We start from the raw sequence: 27,930 nt of genomic DNA, 5'->3' as shown, positions 1-27,930 counted from the left end.
AATCTCACGGCTTTTAGTAATAAAAGATTTCCGCTCTTCAATATCTTGTTGATGTTTCCGGAATGTGCAGAAGAATTCCACATTCACTTTCAACCCTGCCAAATCTCTCAAGGCACTCTGCACCTTGTTAATGATGGTGTCTCGTGAGGCCTGGAGGAATGTTGCTGGATCTTTGTGATACTGATTGATAACACATCCAGTCTGGATGTTGCCAGCAAAAGCATTCTCCAAGTCCTTCCATTTGACTCCTTGGTTGAGATCTCCACCAACAACTTGGTTACCGAGTCTGGAGAACTGATCGGCAAACCAGTTGAGTTGGTTGATGTGCGCTTGAACACTTCGTCTCACTTGAATTGTTGTTCCAGGATCCAGTAATATTGTGTTGAAGTATTCAATGGTCTCGTTACACACTCGTGAACACCTTTCACGATGTTCATCAGTCAGCTGCTCTCCCAACAGATCAGCATACGAGGTTGCAATTGTATCCACCAAGTTTTTTAAAGCCTCAATGAGGTTAGGTTGGGCCATCTTGGAAAGACACACACTTAACTACTATCTATTTACACAATATTATAGGTTATGTACACTGTAGGTTATGTACACTGTAGGTTATGTACACAGTTTATAGGCTATGTTCACTGTTTATGGGTTATACACTGTTTGTAGGTTATATACACACTGAATTTACACGAGAATATACACTGTTTATAGGTTATATACACTGTTTATAGGTTATGTACACTTTTAAAGGTTATGTCACTGTTTATAGATGATGTACACTACACAATAGTTTTTGTACACTGGACTATACTCGCGTACTTGACAACATTGAACTTCACTATATTTTATAACACTGAATATTGTTTAATCACGAGAGATGTACTTCGTTTTTGTGAAGTACGGCTTGAGCGCGCTGCTTTTATAGCCAGAGGATACTACGCAGTTACCCCCCACTCCTTTATCTCAAAAACGGTTTGATGACGTCATCTGCTACGCAGTTAGAAATAGAACAAAGAAAACTGTGCAGTTACGCAACCTTGAACAGGCTCAGACCTGTATGATGACGTCATCTACTACGCAGTTAGGAATAAAGCAAAGAGAACTACGCAGTTACCGTGACCTTGAACAGGTTCAGACCTGTTTAGAAGTAGACAGAAATCTCGACAGATGGCGTATCTTCTCGCATGTACTCCTCATACGTACAGTTTGAATATATTAATCTTTTCGGAATATAAACAATGACATGCACCTGTGATCTAAGCAACTATTATTGATGCTGAGATCACAGGTGCATTTTTTAACAAAAATGCAGGAAATCAAAATCAAAATTTGAAGTGGCGGAAGTCTGACTCAAATGGCGGATTCAAAATGGTGGATAGCAGCCACCAGATGGCGGATTCAAAATGGCGGATAGCAGCCACCAGATGGCGGATAGCAGCCACGAGATAGCAGCCACGAGATAGCAGCCACGAGATAGCAGCCACCAAATGGCGGATTCAAAATGGTGGATAGTAAGATGGCGGCAGAATTCCCCACTAGCGTCACCTATAACCTCGATAAAAACCTCATCCATAATGCCATACATATCTACCGCAAGCAACACCTACTGCCGGTAAAACAGGTCGACCAATCTACATGTGATACTTATCATGAACCTACAGTCGATAATGTAGATACCTTAGTATGGACACGAACCCACAAATCTGTTTTACCGATTGAGTAGAACCCCTCCTGTTTAACTAGTGCTACTAGTTTCTTTACGGAAAAGAAAAGTTTAATTTATTTTTATAATAATTTTATGAATATTTCATATCCGTGTGAAAAGTACAAACTTTAAATTAAGAATGTAAAAAAATTTCTTATGAATACAAAAAAATTTACAGAGTAAACTACTAACTAAACTATCCAACAACCTTCTATGTGTGTGTTGTTAAACATATTGTTCTAATTTAATTTAATTTATTAACCAGACCAAATAGATAATACGCTAAACATTGTTTGAGTTTTACTTTCTTCGGATATACCAGCTGTTCAGGGTCTCGAGAATTCTCATTAAGCAGTGTGTACATTCTATGATCTTTTGGTCATTTCCTGTAGGTGGCACTATTATTCAATTGAGCGGGTTTCAAATAATCATAATTTTTAGATGATACCTAATATAATATGCGTTTGATGCATTTAGTTATTCAGTAACAACAGTTTCACTAAATATTTTGAGAATGCATAATAATCCTTTACTAGACGGGAGACTAAAGCTAAAAAAGATATTTCGCAGCTTGCACTTACACCCGTCAGGGGCTGCGCTGGAAATATTTTTACTGTAGCTTCAAGAGGATAATTTGCTATGAAAAATACAGCCATTGCAAGATTTAGGTTGGTAACGTAGAAAAGTGAAGTAAAATTTTAGAGAGACTCTCACAGATGTTAATAGAATAAAGTGTCGTTGCTGTACTTATTTTGTTATTTATTGACTTTTCAATTCGAGTAGAACAGTATTACATTTGAACAATAAACTTTTTAAATGACAAAATATACCAAAATATTTTCAATGATACTAAGATATTTATTTTGATGAGTTTTGCCTGTAGGTGGCATCACGGGCTAATTGCGGGAGGTTTGAAACGACAATTTCTTTACATAGTACTGATAGTAATGATGAGTTTGATGACTTATATTACAGTGGAAGCGGTTTAACGTTATCCAGGTTGTCTTTCTCGTTCTTGTTACCGTTTTATGAGAAATTGAGACAAAACTAATGGTAACTTTTAACAGCATTCACTGTATTTACTGACATAAATATGACGACAGCAATAAACAACAAAAAAATAATAATTATTATAATAAAGATAATATCAACTATGACATTAATTAGAGATAATACTGAAAATAATCATAGTGATGAAAAAAAATTGAAAATAAAAATAATTGTGATAATAACATTTATCACCATTATTTTTATTATTATTCTTTTCAAATTATTCAGCGTTGATGTGTTAAATTCAAATTTATAACCATCTTAATTACAAAAAATTAAAAAATTTATGTGAAATTAAATGCTTTCAATTTGTAATTCAATTTATCAATATTGATGTTACTCTTGGTCTAGTAAATGGTGCTATTGGAACAGTTAAATCAGTCTCCAAGTCGATTGATGGGAGTGAAATAAAAGCTATCAATATAGACTTTGGTGCAGATACCGAATACGCTATTGAGAAGATTAAAGTAAAATTTCAATTATTTGAAAGAGCTTTCGTTGTAAGAGAACAATTTCCATTATGTTTGAGTTATGCAGTAACTATTCATAAGAGTCAAGGTTTAAGTTTAAAAAATGCCATCATTGAAGCAGGGAACACCATTTTTAATGTTGGTCAAATTTATGTAGCCCTATCTCGTGTAACAGAGTTACGTGGACTACATTTAATCAATTTTGATCCTCATTCCGTTAAAGCAAGCTCTTCAGCAATTAAAGAATATAATCGTTTAAGAAAAATTTATAGGTCTGATTTACCTACCATACCAATTCCTGATACACGTTGGCAAAAAGTATGGGACATGATTTGGGCAGTTGAAGAACATTCTATTCAAATTGAACCCAAAAATGCGAAAAAAGCTTCTCTTAGTTTATTAGATTGTCGAGGTATCGAAAACTGTGATAACGTTTCCGATGGTCTTAATTCAATTATTCAATGTATGTTTAATAATACAATAATTAGGACATTATTAATCAATCATGGCCTAAAGAATCAATCTGTCAACAATAAACTTAGTAATTTATTTAGCAAATATAATAATCGCGAATTACTTTTAAAGTCCAGTGACATTAAAGAGTCATTAATAGAGCAGCCTTATTCTATGACAAATAACGATCCTGTATCAGTATTTCTTAAAATTTGTCATGATAATTGTGATATTAGAAATTTAGTACAATTTAAATTAGAAATTAATGATCGATGCAAAACATGCAATTATTCTAATTCTTACAGTATACTAGAAAATGTATTACATGTTTCAATATATGATGAGAAAAAAACATTTGAACTACAAGAATTAATTGATTCATCATTTGGATATTGGTTTACTAATTTCAAATTTTGTGAAAATTGTAAAGAAGTCAAAGAAACGCTAACAAAAATTTCATTAAATTCCTTGCAACAGATATTAGTTGTGAAATTACATGTGTCCATCAAAGGAAAAAATAAATTAATAAATAGGAAAAAAGGGTTTATAAAATCGGTACCCAAAGCAAAAATATCAATATGTAATACAAACTATGCTGTTGTAAGTGCTATATTTAACTCTTCAAAAGATGGTAATTCTGAAAAACATCATGTTGCGATGATTAAACATAATTTATCATGGATCCAAATAGATGATGAGACTGTGCAATCAGTAAGATGGCCTGCGAATTCTAAAAATGCTTACGTATTTTTCTTACAAAAGAAGTAAATTGAAAACTTGAGGTACACCGAAAGAAAGAAAGTCTTAAGTCAAGCGTAAATTTTCTTCAATCAAAAAAATCTTAAGGAAGATTGAAAATTTCTTGAATGAAGTTAATTTTTTTTAAGCCAAGAAAATTCCTTCTAGCTCCAAAATAACTTCGGTCTTCCTTACAATTTTCTTAGTTCTAGAAATTTTCTTTTTCTATGTATATATGACATCTTAATACTTAAAATATATTAACTTATCTTAAACTTAACAAGAAATTAAATAAAATAACTACTAATAACTTCTTTTAAAGTTAAAAAAAAATACTTAAGTAAATGAGCACAAACAATAAAACAAAAATTTTTAAAATTATAATACTAAATAAAAAAAAAATAATCCACAGATTCAGTAGAATCTGGCGCCAAGTTCCGTTCAAAAATTTCGTTGTAAACGGAGCGTCAGACTACCCTGCTGAAAGATCCACATAGATCCAAATAAAAAACAATGATTGATTGGAAGTTATTGTTAGCTATTGTGTTTTTGAAACAGGAATTCCAAATACTGTCTGATAAACGAAAAAAATAATAAATTTATTGGATTTTATGTGGTACGAGTAAGACCAACTAAATTCTATTAGTATTTCCAAGTGGCTATGGATTGAGAATGGATTTTGTTGATAGAAGCTTACGAGGCTGAATCAGTACAGAATAGGTACTTGCATCGTAGTTTTCTACGAAATTATTATCGAAAATACCCATAAAGAAATATGATAATCTATTTGCAAAGACAGTTGTATATCTTTAGTAGCTTCAAGTGAGGACTATCATTCTGATGTGGTAATTGCAGATGAATTTCAAATTTTTATTATTAGACTTTGCCAGTGATATGCACGTAGATTTTTATTGTATTATCTCACATTAAAATGAACGACATTTTTATAAGATAATTCAAGTGAGAATACAATTAGTTTTTATAGAATTTGTTCTTGATAAATATACGCCTTGTGAATTGTTTCGAAACAGTAATTGCCTATAAGTTTGATAGTTGCTTTTATGATAATGAATCGGAGTTTTATCAAACCAAGAATTGTTATTCCCTAATGGAATTCAAAATAATTTACTTGTAATGCTTTTATAGTTCTCTATCGTTTTTCCAATTTTGACAATAGATGACATTTTATAAAGTAATCCGAGTAAGGATACAATTAGTTTTTATAGGGCTTGTACCTGATAAATATGATTCTTTCACGTATCGTTTCGAAACAGTAATTACGAATGAATTTGATTTCCGCTTTTCTGATTACTTATCAGTATTACGTTAAACTAACCATATATTTCGCTATAACAGAATCTAAGAGAATTTTCATTAATTTATTTATCGTTATTAACTATTTTTTTTTTCAACGTAGAACGTGACTTGTTACCAAGTGTCTATAGTTCTGAACAGATCTCAATGAAACGTAGCTTACTTATTCCATGGACGATCACTTTAATCAAACTCGGTCAATTAATTTAAAAATTCGACCAAATAAAACATTTTTAAATTAAAAAAAGCATACTTTTACCATGGATAACTTTTAATTCGGATAACTTATTTCATTCATGTAATTTACATCAGAAAGCTTATTGAATAAGCTTCAATTATATACTTAACCATTGTTTTAGTTTAAGAATTACTTAATTTATCTGTGTACTCAAAAAATTTTTATCGTGAAACTTTACAAAATCTTCAATCATTTCGGCTGCTAAATGACCCTCTTCCCCGCCGCAAACGGTCCATGCGATAATGGAATATCTTTTTGGCCAAAAGTTGTCTGATTATTTAATTATTCATGTGTTATGAACATCATTAGATCGTTATATCTTTAAGTTAAAACAAAATTAAAATATTTATGTAGTATATATCATTTTATTTTTTCTTGAACATGATACCTTAATTATAGTATATTTGTACTGTATTATATATTACTTAATTTCATTAACTAAAAATGAAGAAGTTTGAAAATAGAAAAAATTTATCTGATTAAATATTTAAAAAAGTAAAGTTAATGCAATGACTTAATTGGTATTATCTTCACTGTCTGAAGCTTCACCGTCTGAAGCTTCACTGTCTTCACCGGAGTCGCTACTTTCACTGGAGCTCGAAACATCTTGTTTACCCTTTCGAGCTTTCGGCAGTTTTTTTATTTTTTTATCATCCTTTGTTGCTTCAGCTGCTAAAATATATAAGTAACAATTTATTTTAGATTAAAATTGAAAAAATATTGTGAACTATGGCGTGCAAAGGTAGTCGTTTTAATTTTGACTTTATTACGTTCGAATTGGTGTTAGAATAAACATTAGTTACCTTCTGATGGCGTCTTCTTCGGAGGTCTAATTAAGTCCGCAATTTTTTGCCGGATATATTCCACGTACTCATCGACTTTAACATTAATTACTTTTTCTGGAAGTTTTCTGTGCTCCGCTAAATAATATCTATAAATATCTGCCGAAACGTATGATTAGCTTAGGGGAATTTTACTTTTTTAATAAGTAGACAATTTATTCACCTCTTACGGCAAGCATTTTAGTCGGATCCAGTTTCGGCTTTGCAGGTCCTTTGGTCCGATTACTACTATTGCCCGTTATACTACTATTTTTAAGAACTTCTCTTGTAAATATATTCATCGCTATATTTTTGACAAACATAGACTCTGATGACGATGCAGCTTTTGCATTGGTGTAATCTTGCGTAGTAATCCAAATATTTTGTCCACAATGAATCTACAAAGAGAAAAATCCAAGAATAGTTATTTTATCAGACCAATTCTAAAATTTTTATTATTTTTGATAACTAAAAAAAAATGCACTTATCAAAAAAAAAAAAAAATAAACATTTTTTTCTAGTTAAAAATCACACATTAAAGCTCATATTTAATTAATTAAAATTTTATACAAAACTTATGGAGATAATTGACTACGAAATAGAGTTAGGAATATTTAGAAATTATTAGAAAGATATATATTAGCAATCAAACAGTTAATTATAGCAAATTCAATTTTTTGACGTTATTCTTCTAATCATTAACTCTTCATTTTCAAATCAACAATAAATTATTGATTGTAATGGAGCTACCTAATTATATTGAAGACTTACCATTCCAGTGTCCGATCGAATAAAACCTACTAGTGGAGGTACTTGGATATTTTCAAAATCAATTGCCTTGACTGCTGATGGTATTGCTGCCCGCGTACCTAAACATCGAAAAGTCGATTAACGTTCTTTTCAATATAATATAAGATAATTTTTTTCAAACCATCATTTATAAAATAATAAGTTGAAATATTTGCAATTGCAGAATAAAAATATATTTTAATCTTACTCTGAAATTGCTGCCAGTTAGATAAGAGTGTCTGGAATGCTGTTGAGGCTAATTGTTGAAAATTTTCGACACTTTTTTTCATTTCTTCTACTTGTTCAATTACATATTGCAATTTTTCATGACGAGATTCAGCTTTATCGGATTTTTTCTTAGTCTTCACCTAAAATAAAAAGTTAAATTATATAGATTTATATACATATATTTATAATATATATTTATTTATACTTTGAATTGTAATTTTTTAGTTTCACGATCACAAAAATTGTGAATATAAAATCTCTAGTAACACTAAACAATCACTTCTTTTAACTTTTTATAATTTTATTTTTTGTACCTTTGAAACTGTTCCACTCTTGGTCTTTTTGGGCTTCAATGATTGTTGACTAGTCTTAATATTTTTCTTTGATTTATCTTTAATAGTTTGAGTATTAGAACACGAGGCTTCATCGAATACCTGTAGATTAATTGTAACTTTAATAATACCTATAGTTCTATTAATTATACTAAATGTACTGTGAGTTGCAATTGCATTGACGTAAAAAATACAATAAAATGTTATGTTACTTTTTACGCTTTTTACTACTGTCTGACTATTTCGAAATTTCCGTAAACTAAATAAGTCGATATTCATAGTTGCAAAATTTCAATTTATTTTATTACTAAGAAACTTGTAAGTTACTTGTAGATTTTTAAAAATAAAACGCTTTAATAAACTTGATATGATTTTCATCAAAAGAAAAAGATGTCGTTCAAACCCTTGTAACAAACTATCGTATTGGCTCATGATTATCTAATTTTGAGTGATTTAGAAGACATATGAAAACTTATAATTTCGGAGCAAACAACATGAAAAATAATACGTTTATTAAAGTTTACTTCTTAATAATTATATTTAAATTCTATCCATGTTTATTTTGTGTTTTTATTTTTAACCTATTTTGTAATTTTACTGTTGAATCAATAAACATTATACTATATTTCATAATATCACTGAAAAAGTGCCGATATTTAAAATGTAATTTTACAAAGCACTATTGGAAAGCTTGTCATATGTTAGAGGCTAATAAGCGTCTATCTATTAAGACACATTTAATTTTCTTTATCTATAAAAAAAATGTTGAAGTGATGCTTCACGATGGTATAAATGTTTTAATTAAATTGTAACAGGGTAAATTACCCTAAATCGATAAATCACCTGAGATCGATAATTAGTCGACTCAGCACTGGCGCGCCCCGATCTTCCGGGTCTCCCGTGTAGTAATTAAGAGGGGAGTGGAATGGGTAAGTATTCGGTAGTTGGAGGGTGACAGAATCAGAAGAGGTTTGATAGTCAGCCGCACCGGTCACCACTACGGAATTAACAGGTAATTATTTTTTCGCAAGCGTATTTTCGGAACGCTGCGATGGGTTTTTTGATTGTCGTTTCAATCTATTAGACGGGAGTTCTAATTGTTGCACTGTTACAGGAATATACCGAATTTCAAGACGTACCCGGAGTGAAGGAGAAGGAAAAGGAAATTTACAACCTGCACCTGGAATACTCACCACGGCACATAATATTCGTGAAAGGAGTAAAACGTTTACCCAGGTACATTATTCATTCCGTGGGTGGAAGATAGACCGCGGTTCATACTCGGTCTATCATTCCTCTTCTTTTCTTTATTAAAATTTAATAAATTAATTGTGGAACATTTGCTAGTTTTTAGATTGAGTGATTTTTATGGGGGTTTATACCCGAGGATCACTTAATCGACCTTGCGGGGAAAAATTTTAATATCTGAAAATTTTCAATTAATTAATTAACATCTGAAAATTTGTTAAATTTATTTTCACAATATTTAAATTGAAAAGTTGATTGATTTTTTTATTAAAAATAATCGACAAGTTTTTATTCGTGGAATTTCCGTCAAGCGTCAACTTTGTGTGTCGCATAAATTCCAATACCCAAGGTCAAACAAGACTTATCTAGCGAATGTTCTAGCAAATAAATTTGACTATTTCGACTTGTGTCGAATTTTTATAACTGATCAACGAATGTTAAATTAGTAATAATATTTTATAGTGAGAAGATAATATTTATATTAAGATTATTTTTATTGAGAATTAATTATTGTGATATTTAAAAATTTACCATTTGAAAAAATTGCCGGTCGGAAAATTATTTGAGAATTAATTATTAAGATTATTTTATATTGAGAATCAATTATTAAAAATATTACATTAAGAAATTATTATTGAAAACAGTACCGATCGGAAAATTGTTAGGAAGATTATATTGAAAATTTTTGTTGAAAATATTTATTAAAAAAATTATTTTTGTCAAGTATAAATTAAGTAAATTTTGGGGATTAAGTCCGTGAGGGGATTAAATTAAAACAAATGACACTTGATAATTGTCAGCGTGGATATTAAGTCCAAGTAATCAGTGATATTGAGTCAAGGTCATCAAGTAAAAGTTTAGTCAGAATTAAATCATTAAATAAGAATTTTCGTTTCACCGAGCCAATGATTGAATAAAATAGATCTAAATAAATTGTAATTAAATTAAATTCGGAAATCAATTAATTTTATAAATCAATTAAGCGAAGTGTGGGTTATGTGTGTGAAGAATTGAGCGGGTTATGCGTGATAGAGAGTGTTAATAGTGTTAAGTTCGGTAGTCCTGTGGACTTAATTTTAAGTGTGGAGTTAGTTGTGTTAGTCCGGTGGACTTATAGTGTTAAGTTTAGTTCTAAGACAGGTGTGGGAGACCGTTTGTTCGAAAAAGCCCAATTAGTTCTAAGACAGGTGTGGGAGACCGTTTGTTCGAAAAAGCCCAATTAGTTTTAAGACAGGTGTGGGAGACCGTTTGTTCGAAAAAGCCCAATTAGTTTTAAGACAGGTGTGGGAGACCGTTTGTTCGAAAAAGCCCGTCTAGTCATCGTATCGTCAATTGGAAGGTTCGTTTGTAAATATCGTTTAGTTCGCAGTTGTTCTCCGCTTCGTTAGATTATAAGTTAATTAAAGTGTGTGTGTGAGCGCTTAAATTTGTTAAGTTTGTTATTTTTTATTGTTAATAAAACTGTACAGATTGTTAATTAAATTTTTATTATTTAGCGGCACCTTCCTCCACTCTCTCTACTCTAAGATTAAGATTTCTCAGCTCTGGACCGGTTCCAGGAACCGTGATTAATAATCCTGGTGGCGCCCTGGTAATTTTTATTGTTGTTAGTTTTGTTAGTTAAATTTAAAATTGATTAGGGGCCAGCCTGAGCAGGTAAAACTGTTACATTGGCGCCCAACTTCTTAAAAACCCCATAGAGAGAGAATGGAAGTTGTTGAGTAATAAAATTTTGATTAATTAATTGGAAAAATATTATTCAATCATTGGAAAATTTTTTTTTTTTTTTTAGTCGAAAATTTTTTTACTTAGATAGGTGCGTTAGTAAGTGTCGAAATATTTTCTTTCTTTAAAATTTTCCTCGAAATTGTAATATTAGCATTAATTTGATACTTATTTTAAAAATAAAAAAAAAAAAAAAAAAAAAAAAAAAAAAAAAGAAGTCATCATTATCATTCGGCTAAGCCCAGTGGCTTGTGGTAGTTTTTCTACAAGTCACAGCTACTCTGGGTACCAAAGAAAATAGCCAAAACATCCAAACCCGGTAGTCGAAATAAGTCGAAATATTTTTTCCTTAAATAAGGATTAAAATACTTTTCGATTTTGACTACCTTGGGTAACTTATTACTCATTTTTGAGGAATTTACTTGAGACATTCCGACAATTGCTTTTGAAAGGAATTTTAATCCTGTTATATTTAAAATTAGCAAAAATTCTTTTCTTTGGTAGTGAATAAATAATTAAATTTTAATTAGTAAAATTAGAAAATCTTTTCTCATTTTGAACAAATTCTTTTAGCTTTTAAAATTTATTTCAATGTAAAATTTTCTTTTATTAAAATTTGACAATTGAATTAAAACGTAGTAATTACTTTTCAAAAGAATTTTTGACACATAATCTCTAGAGGAATTTTTATCCTACTCGAATTAAATTTAACAAAAGCTTCTTTTCTTTAACAGAGAAAATATTTAGTTATATCTTATTGAATAAATTATAAAATCTTTTTCTCTTGAAAAATTCCTTTTGGTTTTAGAATTTAACAAATATTTTATTTTACTTTTTCTAAAATATAATAAAATTAACATAGGATATTTCAATTACAAGTTTATTGTCGTGTTCCAACAGAGAGATTCTTCAGATTCGAGTAATATTTTGTACATTCAAACATAATGTTACGTCAAGGTGGACCGAGAACCAGGTCTCAAGGACTCGAAGAGCCAGAAGAAGAGGCTCGACGACTTTCCTTCGGTAGAGGCCGGGGTAGAACATCACCGACTATTACTAATAGACCAGGATCCAACGTTTATCAGAGACCCTTGGGGGAGTCAGCTCAAGTACCCGGGTCAGGCGTCATGCCTGCGCCCATGGGTGAGTCGACTCAATTAAACCCGGGTTATAGACAACAGGGATCCGCGGGAGTAATATCTTCGGTCCAAAACAAACAACGTATATCAATAGGCGAGACTCCAGGTACGAGTGGGACTGCGTTGTTCCCTGGAAATCAAAACATGGCCAGAATCAGCATGTAACTGGAGGGAATATGATTACACCAGCTCCAGCCAGTTCGTCAAACTCTTCTTTACATTTCGGAGAGGTTGCTGACACGATGAACGGAATAATTGACGACATGGACCGTGAGCTCTCCTGGTTACAACACAGACTCCGAGGTGATCCTACAACCAATCAAGCACCTCGAACACGACTTCTAGGAGTCGAGGAAGCGATAAGAGTAAGAGAGACACGGGAACAGGCATTAAGAGACCAATTGAGACAAGAACAAATTCAACGAGAACGTCTCGAACGCCTGCATCAACAACAAGAGCAGGAAATTCGTCAACTTCGTGAACGGGAACGACTGGCTCGTGAGATTTACTCAGGGACAGCGCATCTTGGAGGAAATTCGAGTTCTCCTACATACCAACAGCTAAATAACCAAGAGACTCGACCAATTGGCTTGACTTCTCGCCCATTGATCAATACAATAAATCATCAGGATTATCAAACTAATCTTGAACAACAAGATCGTTACCGGGGTTTCACACCAGGTAACACTTGCATACCACAGGCTAATTATCCTGGGATTGGTCCCGATAATTACACACGTAGATTGCCTGGAGGTGACTTCAACGGGTTGAACACCAACATTAGACCTGGACACATCTCTTATAGCCGCTGGAAGGAAATCAAAGACAGCATACAGATGTCCGGCATTTCTTTTCCTCAAAAAGACACAACAGCTAACGATTTCGTGAATGCATTGGAGGCTAGAGCGAGACGAGAAGATTGGAGTGAACCAGAGCTAATGAAGGTGATCAGTTATACCCTGAAGGGAGCAGCAGCTCGTTGGGTGGATACGAACTATTACAGATGGCAAAATTTCGCCCAGTTCAAGCAGGAGTTCCGAAAAGCTTTCGGGAGCCCCGTCACCGACCATCAAATGATCCTGGACATAAGTGAGATGAGGATGAATCCTGGGGACAATGCCACGGAGTTCGTGCTCAATGTCCAACAAAAATATCAATCGATGGAGATTCCTCCACCAGTCCAGGAACAGGTGAACTGTATCCGTAACCATTTAACTGACGAGCTGAGACTCATGGTCTTCTCCAGACAAGTAACAACATACGAAGACCTTCTCAACGTATTACACGAGGCAGCCAGGTGTACCAAAGACTCGAGTAGCAAAAACCAGTCTAGTTCACAATTGAAGAACACGGATAAACCTCGTTTTGGAGCTATCCAACTTCCTAACGAAGATATAGAGTTTGTTGAGGAAATGGTGGAACTCCCCGAATTCAATAATATGAAATTAAATTCAGGGGAATACGACAACCGTTACGGAGTCATCAGACGTCCGAATAACCAGTTTCAAGCCAACAAACAATATTATCGCACGAAGTTTTATCCATCACAACAACCAAATGCTACTCAACTAGCAAACCAACAATTGCCGGTGCAGAATATACAAACTGAAACCCCTAATACCATCTCATCAGGACAATATGGGACTCTTCAAACAACCAGGACTACAATTTTCCAATGCACCTATACGAGACCTGGGCCAAATGTATAACCTAAAATACATCCGAGGACCGAGCCCTTGTTTCAACTGCGGCACACCAGGTCATACATTCGAAGTCTGCCCTGGTCCAAGAAGAGAAGTTTGTAATTTCTGCTACAAAATAGGTCATACCAGGGAGAACTGTCCTTTATCAGCTCTCTGGAATAACCAACCTGGATCAGCAGCAACTAATACTGAACCTCCTGCAGAGAAGGTCGTTCAATCTAACCAAAAAAATGCTTAGAGGTAACACGTAAGTTTCCCACGTGTTTACCGGAACAATTTGAAAACCAGGGAAACAATAATTTCACTGTATTAAATGAAACCAATCTGGATTCATACCCGGGAAAAGACGCGGGAAATAAACCAGTCTCTTCTCGAGGGCCAGATGAGGTAGACAGTGACAATGTCATTGATTCTGTTGCTGAATTAGAGATACAAGATAAGTCAATAAAAATAAACCACTCTGTGAAGAGGAGGTATTAAGAGCAATTACCTTATTAGAGGATCCCTTATCAGCTCCTCCGGAGGAAGTAATTGAACCCTGTATATCCTTGGTGGAACATGACTCCGAAGAAAATTCAACAGCAGGAGAAATCTCTGATTCGGAGTGGGAAGACGAAGTCGAGACTCTATGTGAACCAGCAACTACACCAGCTGTCTTGGAAGCCTCACAAGCTTCATTTTTACCTCGAGTATTTCAAGGTAGACCTCTCTCTGCGTCTTTTATTCACAGTCTGGCTACCCGACGAATCTTCAAACCGGGAAATGGTTCACCACCGGAAAGAACGTCACGTATCCCGATTTCGGTATGGTTATTTGGAGTAAAACTCCAGGGAATTCTGGACACAGGCAGTGAGAGGTCGTATATAAATGAAAAGGTGTACCAAGATATCAAACATCTAGCTGCTGGTGAGCTTCAAGACGATCAGACTAAGAAAGGAGTGCTTCTTGCTAATCACTCTACTTGCAAAAGTAAGGGTGGAGCCCTTTCATAATTCAGATCGGATCTGTTGCTGGAGAACAGTATTTGAGCGTTTTACCCGACCTAGGTTATTCCTTGGTCTTGGGGATGGACTTCGCGACAAAATTCGAGGTGCTGATCGACTGCAAGAACTGTACATGGAAATTCACTGACTCTCCGGAGGTTTTTCCTTTCCAACCTATCAACTGTCACGAGAAGTCAGCACCATTGTGTGCTATGTCAGAACTCCAAGAAGAGGAAATGGAGAAATTTCTGGAAATCGAGTTAAATAAAATTGATGAAGTGTCAAATTTGGGGGCGACAAAAATTATTCAACACGAAATTCTTTTGAAACCCGGAACACAACCTGTGCGAATAAAACCTTATCGCAGAAGCCCAGTCGTGAATGAAGAGCTGAATAAACAGATTGATGAGCTGTTAGAGAAGAAGTTCATCCGCCCGAGCTTCAGTGTCTGGTCATGTTCACCATTGATGGTTTCGAAATCCAACAACAAGTGGAGATTTTGTATCGACTATCGTCCACTCAACAAAGTCACGATTCCACCAGCTCATCCATTGCCTAACATGCTCAGAATTCTGAGTGCTCTCCACGGAGCCACCTTTATATCTACAATGGACTTACGCGAAGCATTTCATCAAATTTCAATGTCTCCAGATTCAGTTCCACTGACAGCCTTCTCGGTAGAGGGAAGAGGCCAATTCGAATGGTTAAGAATGCCATACGGACTAGTAGGAGCTCCTAGTACCTTTCAAAAAGCCATGGACCATGCGAAAACTAGATTCTGTGAACTTTTGGTCCAGAGGAGTTGCCTCTCAAATGGGCTGAACAGGTTTTCGCTTATCTCGATGATTGGATCGCGATAAGCGAGACATTCGAAGAACACTTGAAGGTCCTGGCTCTGCTGTTCGAGGTATTTCGTGAATTTGGCCTCCTCATTAATCCGGAGAAGTGCAAATTCTGCAGAAACGAAGTTAGATTTTTGGGATTCGTGGTCAACGAAACTGGATTATACCCGGATCCTGAAAGGATCGCACCTGTTGTCAATTTCCCTACTCCTACAAACAAGAAACAATTAAGAAGCTTCCTGGGCTTAGTAAACTGGTACCACCGTCATCTCCAGAATGTTGCGAAGGCTCAAGGTCCTTTAAATAAATTAACTGGCGCAAATTCGGAGTGGAAATGGGGTCCAGAAGAAGAAAAATCGTTTCACGAATTAAAACAAGCTCTCGTTGATGCTCAGCCCTTGGCAATTCCCAAACCAGACTGGCCGTACGTATTATACACTGATGCCTGCGATACCGGTCTGGGTGCCTTTCTAGTGCAAAAAGAACCCGGAACGGACAAGGAACATTTAATTATTTGCCTGAGTCGCCAGCTCCGAGGTGCAGAAACTAGATATACGACTACAGAAAAAGAGTGCTTAGCTGTAGTCTGGGCGGTGAGGAAGCTGAGGTGCTATCTCGAAGGCGCCCCATTTACCGTAGTAACAGATCACGCTTCTCTATTATGGCTGCACTCACTTAGAGAACCCAATGGACGCCTGGCAAGATGGAGACTGGCATTCCGCGCGCCGAGTTGATGCCGAGACCGGAACCAACTGACGTTCCAGTCCGTCGACGAACTGCCAAGAGGAAGAAGAAGAGGAACAAGAGGGAGCTCCGAGGGCCAAACTGGAGTGAGATGGAGATGGGAGGCCAAGGTGAGCCGATATCCGAGGACTCGGGCCTAGAGGACATTGGCTTGTTCAATGACGAGGAGACCAGTGACGAAGATGTTCTTCAGCTGGACCTCGATGAGGACTTGTAAATAGTGCTAAATAAAATTATCCTTGTTAAAAATAATTACACTGTTTTAGTTGTGATTCACCAACCCCGCGGAGGAACTGAGGATCGGGACCCCCAGTGCTGGTCTGGTGGGGAGGAGTGTAACAGGGTAAATTACCCTAAATCGATAAATCACCTGAGATCGATAATTAGTCGACTCAGCACTGGCGCGCCCCGATCTTCCGGGTCTCCCGTGTAGTAATTAAGAGGGGAGTGGAATGAGTAAGTATTCGGTAGTTGGAGGGTGACAGAATCAGAAGAGGTTTGATAGTCAGCCGCACCGGTCACCACTACGGAATTAACAGGTAATTATTTTTTCGCAAGCGTATTTTCGGAACGCTGCGATGGGTTTTTTGATTGTCGTTTCAATCTATTAGACGGGAGTTCTAATTGTTGCACTGTTACAGGAATATACCGAATTTCAAGACGTACCCGGAGTGAAGGAGAAGGAAAAGGAAATTTACAACCTGCACCTGGAATACTCACCACGGCACATAATATTCGTGAAAGGAGTAAAACGTTTACCCAGGTACATTATTCATTCCGTGGGTGGAAGATAGACCGCGGTTCATACTCGGTCTATCATTCCTCTTCTTTTCTTTATTAAAATTTAATAAATTAATTGTGGAACATTTGCTAGTTTTTAGATTGAGTGATTTTTATGGGGGTTTATACCCGAGGATCACTTAATCGACCTTGCGGGGGAAAATTTTAATATCTGAAAATTTTCAATTAATTAATTAACATCTGAAAATTTGTTAAATTTATTTTCACAATATTTAAATTGAAAAGTTGATTGATTTTTTTTTATTAAAAATAATCGACAAGTTTTTATTCGTGGAATTTCCGTCAAGCGTCAACTTTGTGTGTCGCATAAATTCCAATACCCAAGGTCAAACAAGACTTATCTAGCGAATGTTCTAGCAAATAAATTTGACTATTTCGACTTGTGTCGAATTTTTATAACTGATCAACGAATGTTAAATTAGTAATAATATTTTATAGTGAGAAGATAATATTTATATTAAGATTATTTTTATTGAGAATTAATTATTGTGATATTTAAAAATTTACCATTTGAAAAAATTGCCGGTCGGAAAATTATTTGAGAATTAATTATTAAGATTATTTTATATTGAGAATCAATTATTAAAAATATTACATTAAGAAATTATTATTGAAAACAGTACCGATCGGAAAATTGTTAGGAAGATTATATTGAAAATTTTTGTTGAAAATATTTATTAAAAAAAATTATTTTTTGTCAAGTATAAATTAAGTAAATTTTGGGGATTAAGTCCGTGAGGGGATTAAATTAAAACAAATGACACTTGATAATTGTCAGCGTGGATATTAAGTCCAAGTAATCAGTGATATTGAGTCAAGGTCATCAAGTAAAAGTTTAGTCAGAATTAAATCATTAAATAAGAATTTTCGTTTCACCGAGCCAATGATTGAATAAAATAGATCTAAATAAATTGTAATTAAATTAAATTCGGAAATCAATTAATTTTATAAATCAATTAAGCGAAGTGTGGGTTATGTGTGTGAAGAATTGAGCGGGTTATGCGTGATAGAGAGTGTTAATAGTGTTAAGTTCGGTAGTCCTGTGGACTTAATTTTAAGTGTGGAGTTAGTTGTGTTAGTCCGGTGGACTTATAGTGTTAAGTTTAGTTCTAAGACAGGTGTGGGAGACCGTTTGTTCGAAAAAGCCCAATTAGTTCTAAGACAGGTGTGGGAGACCGTTTGTTCGAAAAAGCCCAATTAGTTTTAAGACAGGTGTGGGAGACCGTTTGTTCGAAAAAGCCCAATTAGTTTTAAGACAGGTGTGGGAGACCGTTTGTTCGAAAAAGCCCGTCTAGTCATCGTATCGTCAATTGGAAGGTTCGTTTGTAAATATCGTTTAGTTCGCAGTTGTTCTCCGCTTCGTTAGATTATAAGTTAATTAAAGTGTGTGTGTGAGCGCTTAAATTTGTTAAGTTTGTTATTTTTATTGTTAATAAAACTGTACAGATTGTTAATTAAATTTTTATTATTTAGCGGCACCTTCCTCCACTCTCTCTACTCTAAGATTAAGATTTCTCAGCTCTGGACCGGTTCCAGGAACCGTGATTAATAATCCTGGTGGCGCCCTGGTAATTTTTATTGTTGTTAGTTTTGTTAGTTAAATTTAAAATTGATTAGGGGCCAGCCTGAGCAGGTAAAACTGTTACAAAATATCAGCTGATATTTGTAATGTTTACATTTTTTTCTCATTTAAACAAAATTTTCTTCATTTCTTCTAAATCTAATAAAGCCTTTATTCAACTCAATTTTCTTGTATTTTTCTAAAGAATTATTGTAAAAATTAGAATATTCATAATTGACTAATTCAAAATTGATGATTTACAAATTTTACACAATCTTTCAATCGAAAAAAAAAAAATTTCACTATTTTAATTGTAATTATATTGTTTCAATTGTACATACGTTATGTTGTTGCTGAATATTTCCTTTATCAATAACCTTGACTGTTGGTGGGTCATTCAGATATTTGTTGATGTCATTCAATAAATTTGTATTATAATCGGCTGTTTCATCAATTGTTTGTGATGTGCCATCTTCATTCTAAAAAAGTATATAAAAGTATAATTATAATTTAGAAAAAAATTTCAAGTATACATAGTCTGAAAAGATATTAATTGAGGTTTCTGCTCTTTACAAATGTTAAAAACTTGGAAATATTAGTTTTTATATTTCAAACAACTATTGATATTTTAATTTACAATTGAAATACTCACTTTAGATTGTTGTTGACTGGAATTTTCATGTACAATCTTCTTTGTATTCTCTTTAGATTCATTTTCAGTCTGATCCTTGCCCTGCGAAAAATTTCGCATACCAACTTCCGCAATTTCTGTCGGTTCATCATTATGTTCGCGTTTTATTCCTTTAGTTGCAGTAGAATGATTCGGTTTTTCCTAAAAATATCCATAAAAATTTAACTAATTTAGTTTTTCAAATTGAATTTCAATGTCAGCGAACTACATTCTTCTTATGATAAAAGACATGCATATTAAAATTGAATTATTTAAAAAATGTTAGTTACTATAATGAAATATATCTTTAATAATTGTTATAACTTTTAAAATTATTTTTAATCATACTTACATCTGATCCCTGTTTACTGTCATTTCCATGATTAGCGTGACTGATAGTCAAAGTCTTTTCACTCGTTATTTTTTGCGTTTTACTAGAAACTGATTTATCCTGAGCAAAAAAAAATTAATGAAAACTTATATTAATATATATATATTAATTAACACAAATAGATTGTTTTGAACTTCTGTATATAAATCTACTTTTATAAAATATAGACGCAGAATATCCTAAAATCATTTACTTTTAAGCAAGTAACATATTATTGTTAATTAATAACTTGCTACCCAACTCTTCGAAATATTTGTTATAAAATACTTGATTTCCGATCTTTAGTTATCTTTTATATTTTAATATTTTAATAATGTTTCAATTAATAATTAAATACATAACTGTAACTTTTACCTGTTGCAATTTTTGTCAATCATGGTCTTTCGAAATTTTTTCTTTTTGGATTTAGTCTCTGTCGGTAAACCTGTATCACCTTTTCTTTTCTGTAACATAATATATGTAATGCATTTCAATATTTTTTTCTTACCAACTAATGTTTTTCTATAATACAAGTTGTTATACCTATTTTGTTTAATCAACATAGTATTAAAATACAATTATATAATTTATAACAAAATAAATTTGACTAACCTTGCTTTTTTTTAATTTCTTTTCTTTTACAGTTTCAGTTTTTGCTAAAGATGAATCAAACTTCATTGTCGGTTCTCTTTTCGGAGGAGTGATGATTTTTGAAAGATTATCATCATTCTGATTATCTGCATTCGTAATCGGTTTTAAATTTTCTTTGCCATCACTGTCATGATTTCCAGTCTTATTATCAATAATCTGTAAAAACATTGAAGTAAATCAAGTACACGAATGTTGGTTGAGTCGACAAATACAATCATTTGAAAATTTTTTTACCATTATTATCATGCATTACTTATAATTGATTAAAAAATATTTCTAATTTTTTACAATGAATAAAAGCAGGATTTCCTACAATTTACATATTTTTATAATAAGATATGTTTAGCAAGCAGATCAAGTAATTATTCTATCGCCCTAAACTTTTAGGGAATAAACAGATGTAATAATCGATTCCGGTTGAAAAAAAAATAACTTTTTTTTCTATGGATTGAATATCGATGATTATACTGTCTTTATCCATGTTCGTTACTTTTAGGATATGACATAATTGAACATTTGGCAGAGAAATGATTGGAACAGTTGATATTTGGTTACCGTAAAGATAACAGATATTGTTCAAAGTAAAGAAACCATGAATTTGTATGAATTCTTTTGTACGAAGCTGGACAACTGTGTCATTCGTTTTTTTGGGACGAATATAAGCTATACTGCGAAGTACCATCTGATTAAAAATACATCTGTCAAAAACTTCTACAGAAAGAGCAGTGTTAAAGTGTTGGCTTATCAATTGAAGTAGTTGATCACTTGGTGATTTAGTACTGCCGATAAGAATGACATTATCATTACTTCGTGTAAAATTCTTCAGTCGCTGTGGCTTAAACAAATCTTTACAATAATTTCGACATTTAATGGACTCAGTATTGTGATCGATATTGCATTGAATATTTTTCTCTTTAAGCACTGAATTAATAATTTGGTTTGATACACCACTGACTCCTGTAATGCAACGCTTGATGAGAAAAATCATGCTTTCAAATGGAAAAGCTGAACTTGCCCACAATGGCCCACTTTGCCGGACAGATTCTACAATGTGCAGCAATGAGTGTAAATTAAACGTGATTGAACTAACACCGTAAAGAATTTGACAATCTCGTACAAATTGGAGTATGTTTATTTCACAGATTATGAGATCTCTTTCAGTTATGTTATCAGTCATCAACATATAGATGCTTGAAACTAACAAAATATAAGATTGAAAACATTTTTCGTTGAGAATACCGGCTAGGCACGGAATGCTATTGAATAATAGCCACGATTCCCATTCCGAGGCTTTCCATTTGGCGACATGATCAACCGTTCGAACCAGTCTATGAATTTCTTGAGGTCTCTCAATCTTTAGCTGATGAGCAGCAATTTCTTTTCGTTGCTGCGGCTTTAAATAATATTCTGTTCCTGGCTTAGTCCACACTGCCCACAATTGTCGTGATACACCCAACAGAACGCCGTGCATATAGTCAATAGGAAAACCCCAAACACAATCAAAATGTTCTAATTGTTGCATTGCACAATCACCTTTAACACCGTTTATCGGCTTTCCCAATTTTTTAACATCTTCGACATCTTTCTTGTGACTTTGTTTTGTCCGTAGTACAGGATGTTGTTCTGTGATTGGATACCTAACCGCTGAACTATCATAAAGTCCATTAGCATAACACCAGCTACAGCCCGAATATCCGTTGAATTGAAACCGATTCTGAATAACAGGTCTTGCAACGGAGTCCACACATAACAAAAGACAGAAAAATTTCAAATTTCTTCTATTGCCGATATTATCAATAATGTTTATACCTTTTTCATAATCTTATTAGCATTTTTTATAAATTCAGACATATAAGTTTGCATTAATTGTGGAGATGGTTCTGCTGATGTTATGTATAGACCACCAAGAATCACATTACGAAATCGCAATGCTGGTGATAATTCATTTATATATAGTTGTATTGGCCACATACTTCGTTTGGAGCTCTTTGTCAGTGGTGCCCCATCTGTATTGACATTATACGTCAATGCACCCGGTGACATTTCTTGTACAACTTTATACAATCGACCGTCATATACATCACGAATCAATGCATCATTTTGAGGTTGTTTTAATTTTTCAATAGTATTCAATAAGTCATCTTTTATTTCCGAGTCCTTAAGTAATAATTTTAATTGATATTTTAAATCAATCATTATAAATTGATTCTTACTTGCTGATGAAAGCTTATATTTTGCTTTACAGTGGCTGCATTTTACTTTTATTTTCTTTTTTTTATCAGATAATTTTTGTGTATGTAATATACGTTGACATTTTTCTGTTTCACAGTAATAATTTAATTTAATTTTGTCTCTTGGAGGATTAAATGCTTTTGATCGTGAATAATCAGTAGCCTTCCAAGATTCAAAGTTTGGGCCAGCTAAAAGTTTGATTAAATTTATCAAATCATCTTGATCGTTCCTTGTCAAATGTTTAGAAACAGCAAATGCAGTAACCATTAATAATACATCAGATACAGTAACATTCGACTGCGGAAACATGACTGTATTACCATTCATTGAATCACAATTAAATCGTGATGAATCATTAATCGATGAATCATCCGAATCCGTCTCTGTAAACGAATCATTCTCATTTGAGCTACCATCACTTTCAGAATGTAATTCTTCAGCTGAATTTGAGCTACCATCTGAACCTGAGCTACCATTTGAATTTAAGCTACCATCTGAATCTGAGCTACCATCTGTATCTGAGTTACCATCTGAATCTGAGCTACCATCTTTTTCCAAACATAATTCTTCACCTGAATCATTATCATTATCATTGTAGTGGGATGAAACTTCATATTGATTGCTTATAGATTGTTGCACTTCATAATCCATATAATCAGTAATATTTCCTGTAGTATTATGAACTGAGTCTTCGAAACAAGTACTACAATTTATGCCAAAACTTTCTTCTTTAGAATTATCGTATAATTTTAATGCGACAGAACTAGTGCTGATAGATGATTCAGGGACATCTATCTGATGATGTATTAATGTCTCTGTTGTTAAAATTTTATTTTTGCTTCAAAAATGTTACGAGGATTTGTTTCTGTAAATAAAACAAAATCATAGATATGTTTTATCCATAAGAAGATAACGAAGAGATGCATAGAAGCTTCTTTCCGCCGTAGACTAATTATATATATTACCTGTATCTAAATTTTGCTGTTGAAGCTCTTTTATTTTCTTTTTATGACGGATTCGAGTTGCTCTACTAATTTGATAAGGGTTGTAGTCACTAAATAAATATCGTTTGTTTGTTCGTCGATTTTTTTGCTGTGTTAAAAAATATAGATGAGAAAAACTCATTAATTAGCCAAGGGAATGTAACTTTTGATGGAACACATAGATCATCAAACGTCGATTGTAATAAACAAATTAAACTGTCAACTCATTTTTTGTTACGGAATTGTTTATAAATGTTTTTATGGTACTAGTAATGGACGATATCACAATAATAAATTATATTTTATAACGGTAGTTCATGGAATTAAAATTAAAATAACATTAACAGAAAGAAATATTAAACGATTTTATTTCAAACTGGAATTATAATTTCAAACCGGAATAGTGTGCAATTTTAAAAGTCAAAGTTTTTATAATGATAAATATATAATACTCAGAAAACGAGTGCAGAAAACTTAGTCAAGTATAGACCGCTATCGATAAGGAACTTCAAAAGTACACAAATTTAGTTTTTTGAAAAACGTAAAAAGCTGAAAACTCAGGTAGTTAGAAAAAGAATCCTACTATATTTCTGAAAACATTTAATCAAATGTTTTTAGATGTGCTAAATATAATTATCACTTTTATATATAAAATAAATCAAATCGAGTTCGTAAAAATATTACCAAGTAATCATACATATAAAATAAAAAGCAATTTCAATGTTGGCTTATAAACCCCCATTTCTTAATAAATTTTTCATACATGGAAAAAAAAATATTGACTCAACGATGGATGTTCTTTAAAAACTTACCGCCAATTTTTCATGTAGCTGATTTAATTGTTGATCGACAATTGGAGTAATATCAATAACAGGGTCGGATTTATTTCTTAATATACCTTCATTGGCATCACTCAATTCGGAAGCAGTTTCTTGATTTCGAGGTGCTGGTACAATTGGCCTTTTTGATGAAATCAGTTTTTCAAGTGCTTCCTTTGTTTCTAAAAGAACAGATAAAAAAATTATTAACAACACACTGTCGATACAGCAGTAAATGACCTTTTATCATAAGAACAAATATAGTATAAAAAATATTTTATATATATTTAGTGAAATAAAAAATTTTTTTTACAATATTACAAATGTTTGTATAGAATTTGGTAAAATACATACCCTCAACATATATCAGTAAGCCTTTCTTAGGTGAGTTATTCTCATACATAATCCAATGTTGTTTACTTTTATTGTATGGTGGCTTTAACTGCTCATGATTATATACCAATGACAATGGGATCGTGTCGTATTTATCATCATCTATTAATTTAATATAAGCGAACATGCTTATAATTTTTGTAATGCTGAAACATCATGAATAAATAATTAATTATCACATTCAAATGAAGTACTTAATATAACTTATAAAGGAAACTAGTATATGCATGCTACAAAATTCTCAATTTTCTCGAGTTTTTGTCAAACGTAATAAATAAAACAAAATTTATTTTAAAACTTTAGTGCGAATGGGGGCAAAAATTTTTGACTTCTTGTAGATAAAGATTAAATGGAAAATTTAATTTCTCGAAAATAATAATCTGAATTTAAAATTTTCTTATTTTTGTGAGTAATAAATGAAGCTAAATTTGTTAGTGGTTTAATTCTTAGATATTATTTTTTATATAAATTCATCTCAAGTATAGTGAATAATTAGGCACTTGTTAATTGTTAAACGATGACGTACAGAAGTCCAGAAGAAAAGATGGAAATTTATTGTGCTTTAGTGGAAGAACAGAATATTCTTATAAATTTCTATATAATCAAATATTTTTAAATTGTTTTTACACGGAGACTATAATCAGCAATAATTAATGTGACTACAAAATTCACTTAAAGTATCAATGCTCAAGTACACTACAGCTGAAAAATTACTTATGAAAATATAAAATTACAAGTTACATTCTTTTAAACCGTTAATACTCATTAAACTATTGTTTTCCTCATTAGGAAAGAATTTAATTTTTTTTATTTGAAATTTTCAGCTAAATTTCAGCTATTGTTACTTTTTCTTTCAATATGGATTGTACATATTGATAATTATAAATATTTGAGTTGAAGATTTTTTTAACGGAACCTATCTAATGCTATTGGTCTATTCGGAGAAACTTGTAAGACTATGTAACTTAATAATTTCTAATTGCTTCAATTAGTTATTTTTAGAATTATAAAATACAATACATTTTAGACAGAAGCGAATATTATTAATGCGAATAGAAATAATTTTTTATTTCTTCGTTAAAAAATGTATTTAAAAATTTAATTTCACTACACATTTACGCATATTAAAAAAAAAAAAAAACTCGTTATTTCTTAAAATAACATAATTTAAAAAATTTTCTTACCGATTGTAATTTATTAAAATATTAATGATCTTACATTAAATTTCAACCGCTTTTTTTTAAGGACATGGAGAGTATACTTACCAACAAATAATCCTAAAATTATTCAATAAGAAAATAACAGAAGATTTTTAATGGGATCTATTGGATTATACCGGTAAAATAGGAGTTTTGGATAAAATTTATAGCAACCTATTGCTATTAAAATCTTTCCACAGTTATTCATGAAAATTAAAAAATGTTATAAAACATTTTAATGACATATCTAACAATTAGAAACTTTTAACTTTTGAAATATCATGATACTAAAGTCAGCAGACACCTGTCAAGTTTAAGGTTTTATTTTAGAAATAAATGAGTGGAAAAAAATATTTAAAAAATTTGTACTTATATTTTTTCAAATTATCTACAAACGCAATTTTTTTTTATTCTTTTAAAATAATTTTTCAATTATAAAAATCATAAAAATTGTTACATGTGTGCTAATTTCAGTATCATGAGATATCTAACACATAAATTTAATATATTGATACAAGCTTTCTATTGGTGTTTATTAAATTGTATAGGTAAAACTGGAAATCCATACAAGAAAAAATTTCAACGAAAACTTATTTTTAATGCAGTTATTTGAAACAAAGAGAAGGTAGTTACATCACACTTTCGCGAAATTGAATGCACTTTATAAAAACATTTTTCAGAAGCTTAGTCATGCACTGGTTAATTATTCTAAAATCATCAATTTTAACTACAATCACAATGGAACAAAAGGTAACACTTTTTTACAATTAGTTAAAAACAGTACTTACATATTTTATCTAAGTCAATTTGTAGATAAATTTAAATCTGTTTCTCAAAACACAGAAAATTTTTAATTATATAAGTTCATTTATAAGGTCACGCAATAATTAAGTTAAAGACAATAGAATTATAGAGGAGTTAAACACGTTACAAGTTAGACGGTCAACGAACAAGTGACTAGCTAAGTAACTTTTAGCGGGCTACCAGGTTGTAGCGCTTTGTCCCCACCACCTGTGGTATGCACTTGTCGCAATTCTGGCAACAATAAAGGCAAACGGTCGAGTACACGTTGGAAGTCTCTCGGTTTCTTTCTCGGATTAGCGCGATGATTCTTCAAAAAAGAAGACGACAATAGAGGCTTATAGCGGGTACTCGCTTGGACAGTGATTCCAAACGAAACAGTATTTATTGTTTGTAGCCAAGGATTTTTAATTAAATAATGATATAGTACAAAGAAGAGACCTATATAGAACAGAAATTGTTAAAAAATTAAATTAGCCGATATCTAAAAATTTTTATAATTTTTTTTATTAAAAAAATAATTACAAAAAAATTTTTTTCATTTGTTGAAAAATTTAAAAACTGTAAATGCAATTTTTAAAAAATATTTTTTAATTCTAATTTAATCAATGATGCAAAATCGAAAAATCAAAAATTCCGGCAAACTTTATTATTATAAATTGTTTTTAATTGTACTTACAGTTTATATAGATATGGATAGTGCTTACTTTCTAAAAGTATAAATTATTTTATTGATTTAAGTAAATTGTAGCAATTGAATATATTATATACATATAAAGTGTCAATTTAGCTGACGTGCCATAATTTTTAAAATATGCACTTGTAAATTTTAAAATTTTCTACAAGTGCATTTTTGAAAAATTATTATTTTTCAAATATTAATTTATTTATTTACAAAACCAAAATTATTAAATATCGTCGGTTGAATT

General features: G+C 32.2%; 3 protein-coding genes across 3 annotated transcripts; all 3 read right to left on the bottom strand.

Moving 5' to 3' along the window:
- Nucleotides 1-6,316: 6,316 nt before the first annotated feature.
- Nucleotides 6,317-20,743, bottom strand: LOC141525913 (uncharacterized). Its single transcript, XM_074240615.1, has 10 exons — nucleotides 20,567-20,743; nucleotides 19,907-20,005; nucleotides 19,537-19,716; nucleotides 19,226-19,363; nucleotides 8,121-8,240; nucleotides 7,787-7,946; nucleotides 7,561-7,658; nucleotides 6,974-7,187; nucleotides 6,772-6,909; nucleotides 6,317-6,640 (listed from the first exon to the last, which is right to left on the bottom strand). Exons 1-10 carry the CDS (start codon nucleotides 20,741-20,743, stop codon nucleotides 6,483-6,485), a joined length of 1,482 nt encoding a protein of 493 aa, XP_074096716.1. The 3' UTR covers nucleotides 6,317-6,482.
- On the bottom strand, nucleotides 20,537-22,375 carry LOC141525943 (uncharacterized). The gene is made up of 2 exons (XM_074240645.1): nucleotides 20,810-22,375; nucleotides 20,537-20,731 (listed from the first exon to the last, which is right to left on the bottom strand). Exon 1 carries the CDS (start codon nucleotides 22,095-22,097, stop codon nucleotides 20,943-20,945), a length of 1,155 nt encoding a protein of 384 aa, XP_074096746.1. The 5' UTR covers nucleotides 22,098-22,375; the 3' UTR covers nucleotides 20,537-20,731; nucleotides 20,810-20,942.
- A 3-nt stretch (nucleotides 22,376-22,378) lies between these two features.
- LOC141525912 (uncharacterized) lies at nucleotides 22,379-26,497 on the bottom strand. The gene is made up of 5 exons (XM_074240614.1): nucleotides 26,267-26,497; nucleotides 24,963-25,147; nucleotides 24,603-24,790; nucleotides 23,773-23,899; nucleotides 22,379-23,622 (listed from the first exon to the last, which is right to left on the bottom strand). Exons 2-5 carry the CDS (start codon nucleotides 25,126-25,128, stop codon nucleotides 22,379-22,381), a joined length of 1,725 nt encoding a protein of 574 aa, XP_074096715.1. The 5' UTR covers nucleotides 25,129-25,147; nucleotides 26,267-26,497.
- Nucleotides 26,498-27,930: the final 1,433 nt, after the last annotated feature.

Source organism: Cotesia typhae, unplaced genomic scaffold (genome assembly GCF_013202065.1).
Source record: "Cotesia typhae breed Kobodo isofemale line unplaced genomic scaffold, CoteBio_Ctyphae contig_28, whole genome shotgun sequence".
Lineage (NCBI taxonomy): Eukaryota > Metazoa > Arthropoda > Insecta > Hymenoptera > Braconidae > Cotesia > Cotesia typhae.
The sequence above is the reverse complement of the archived record's forward strand: the minus strand, read 5'-3'. Positions and strand labels throughout refer to the sequence as shown.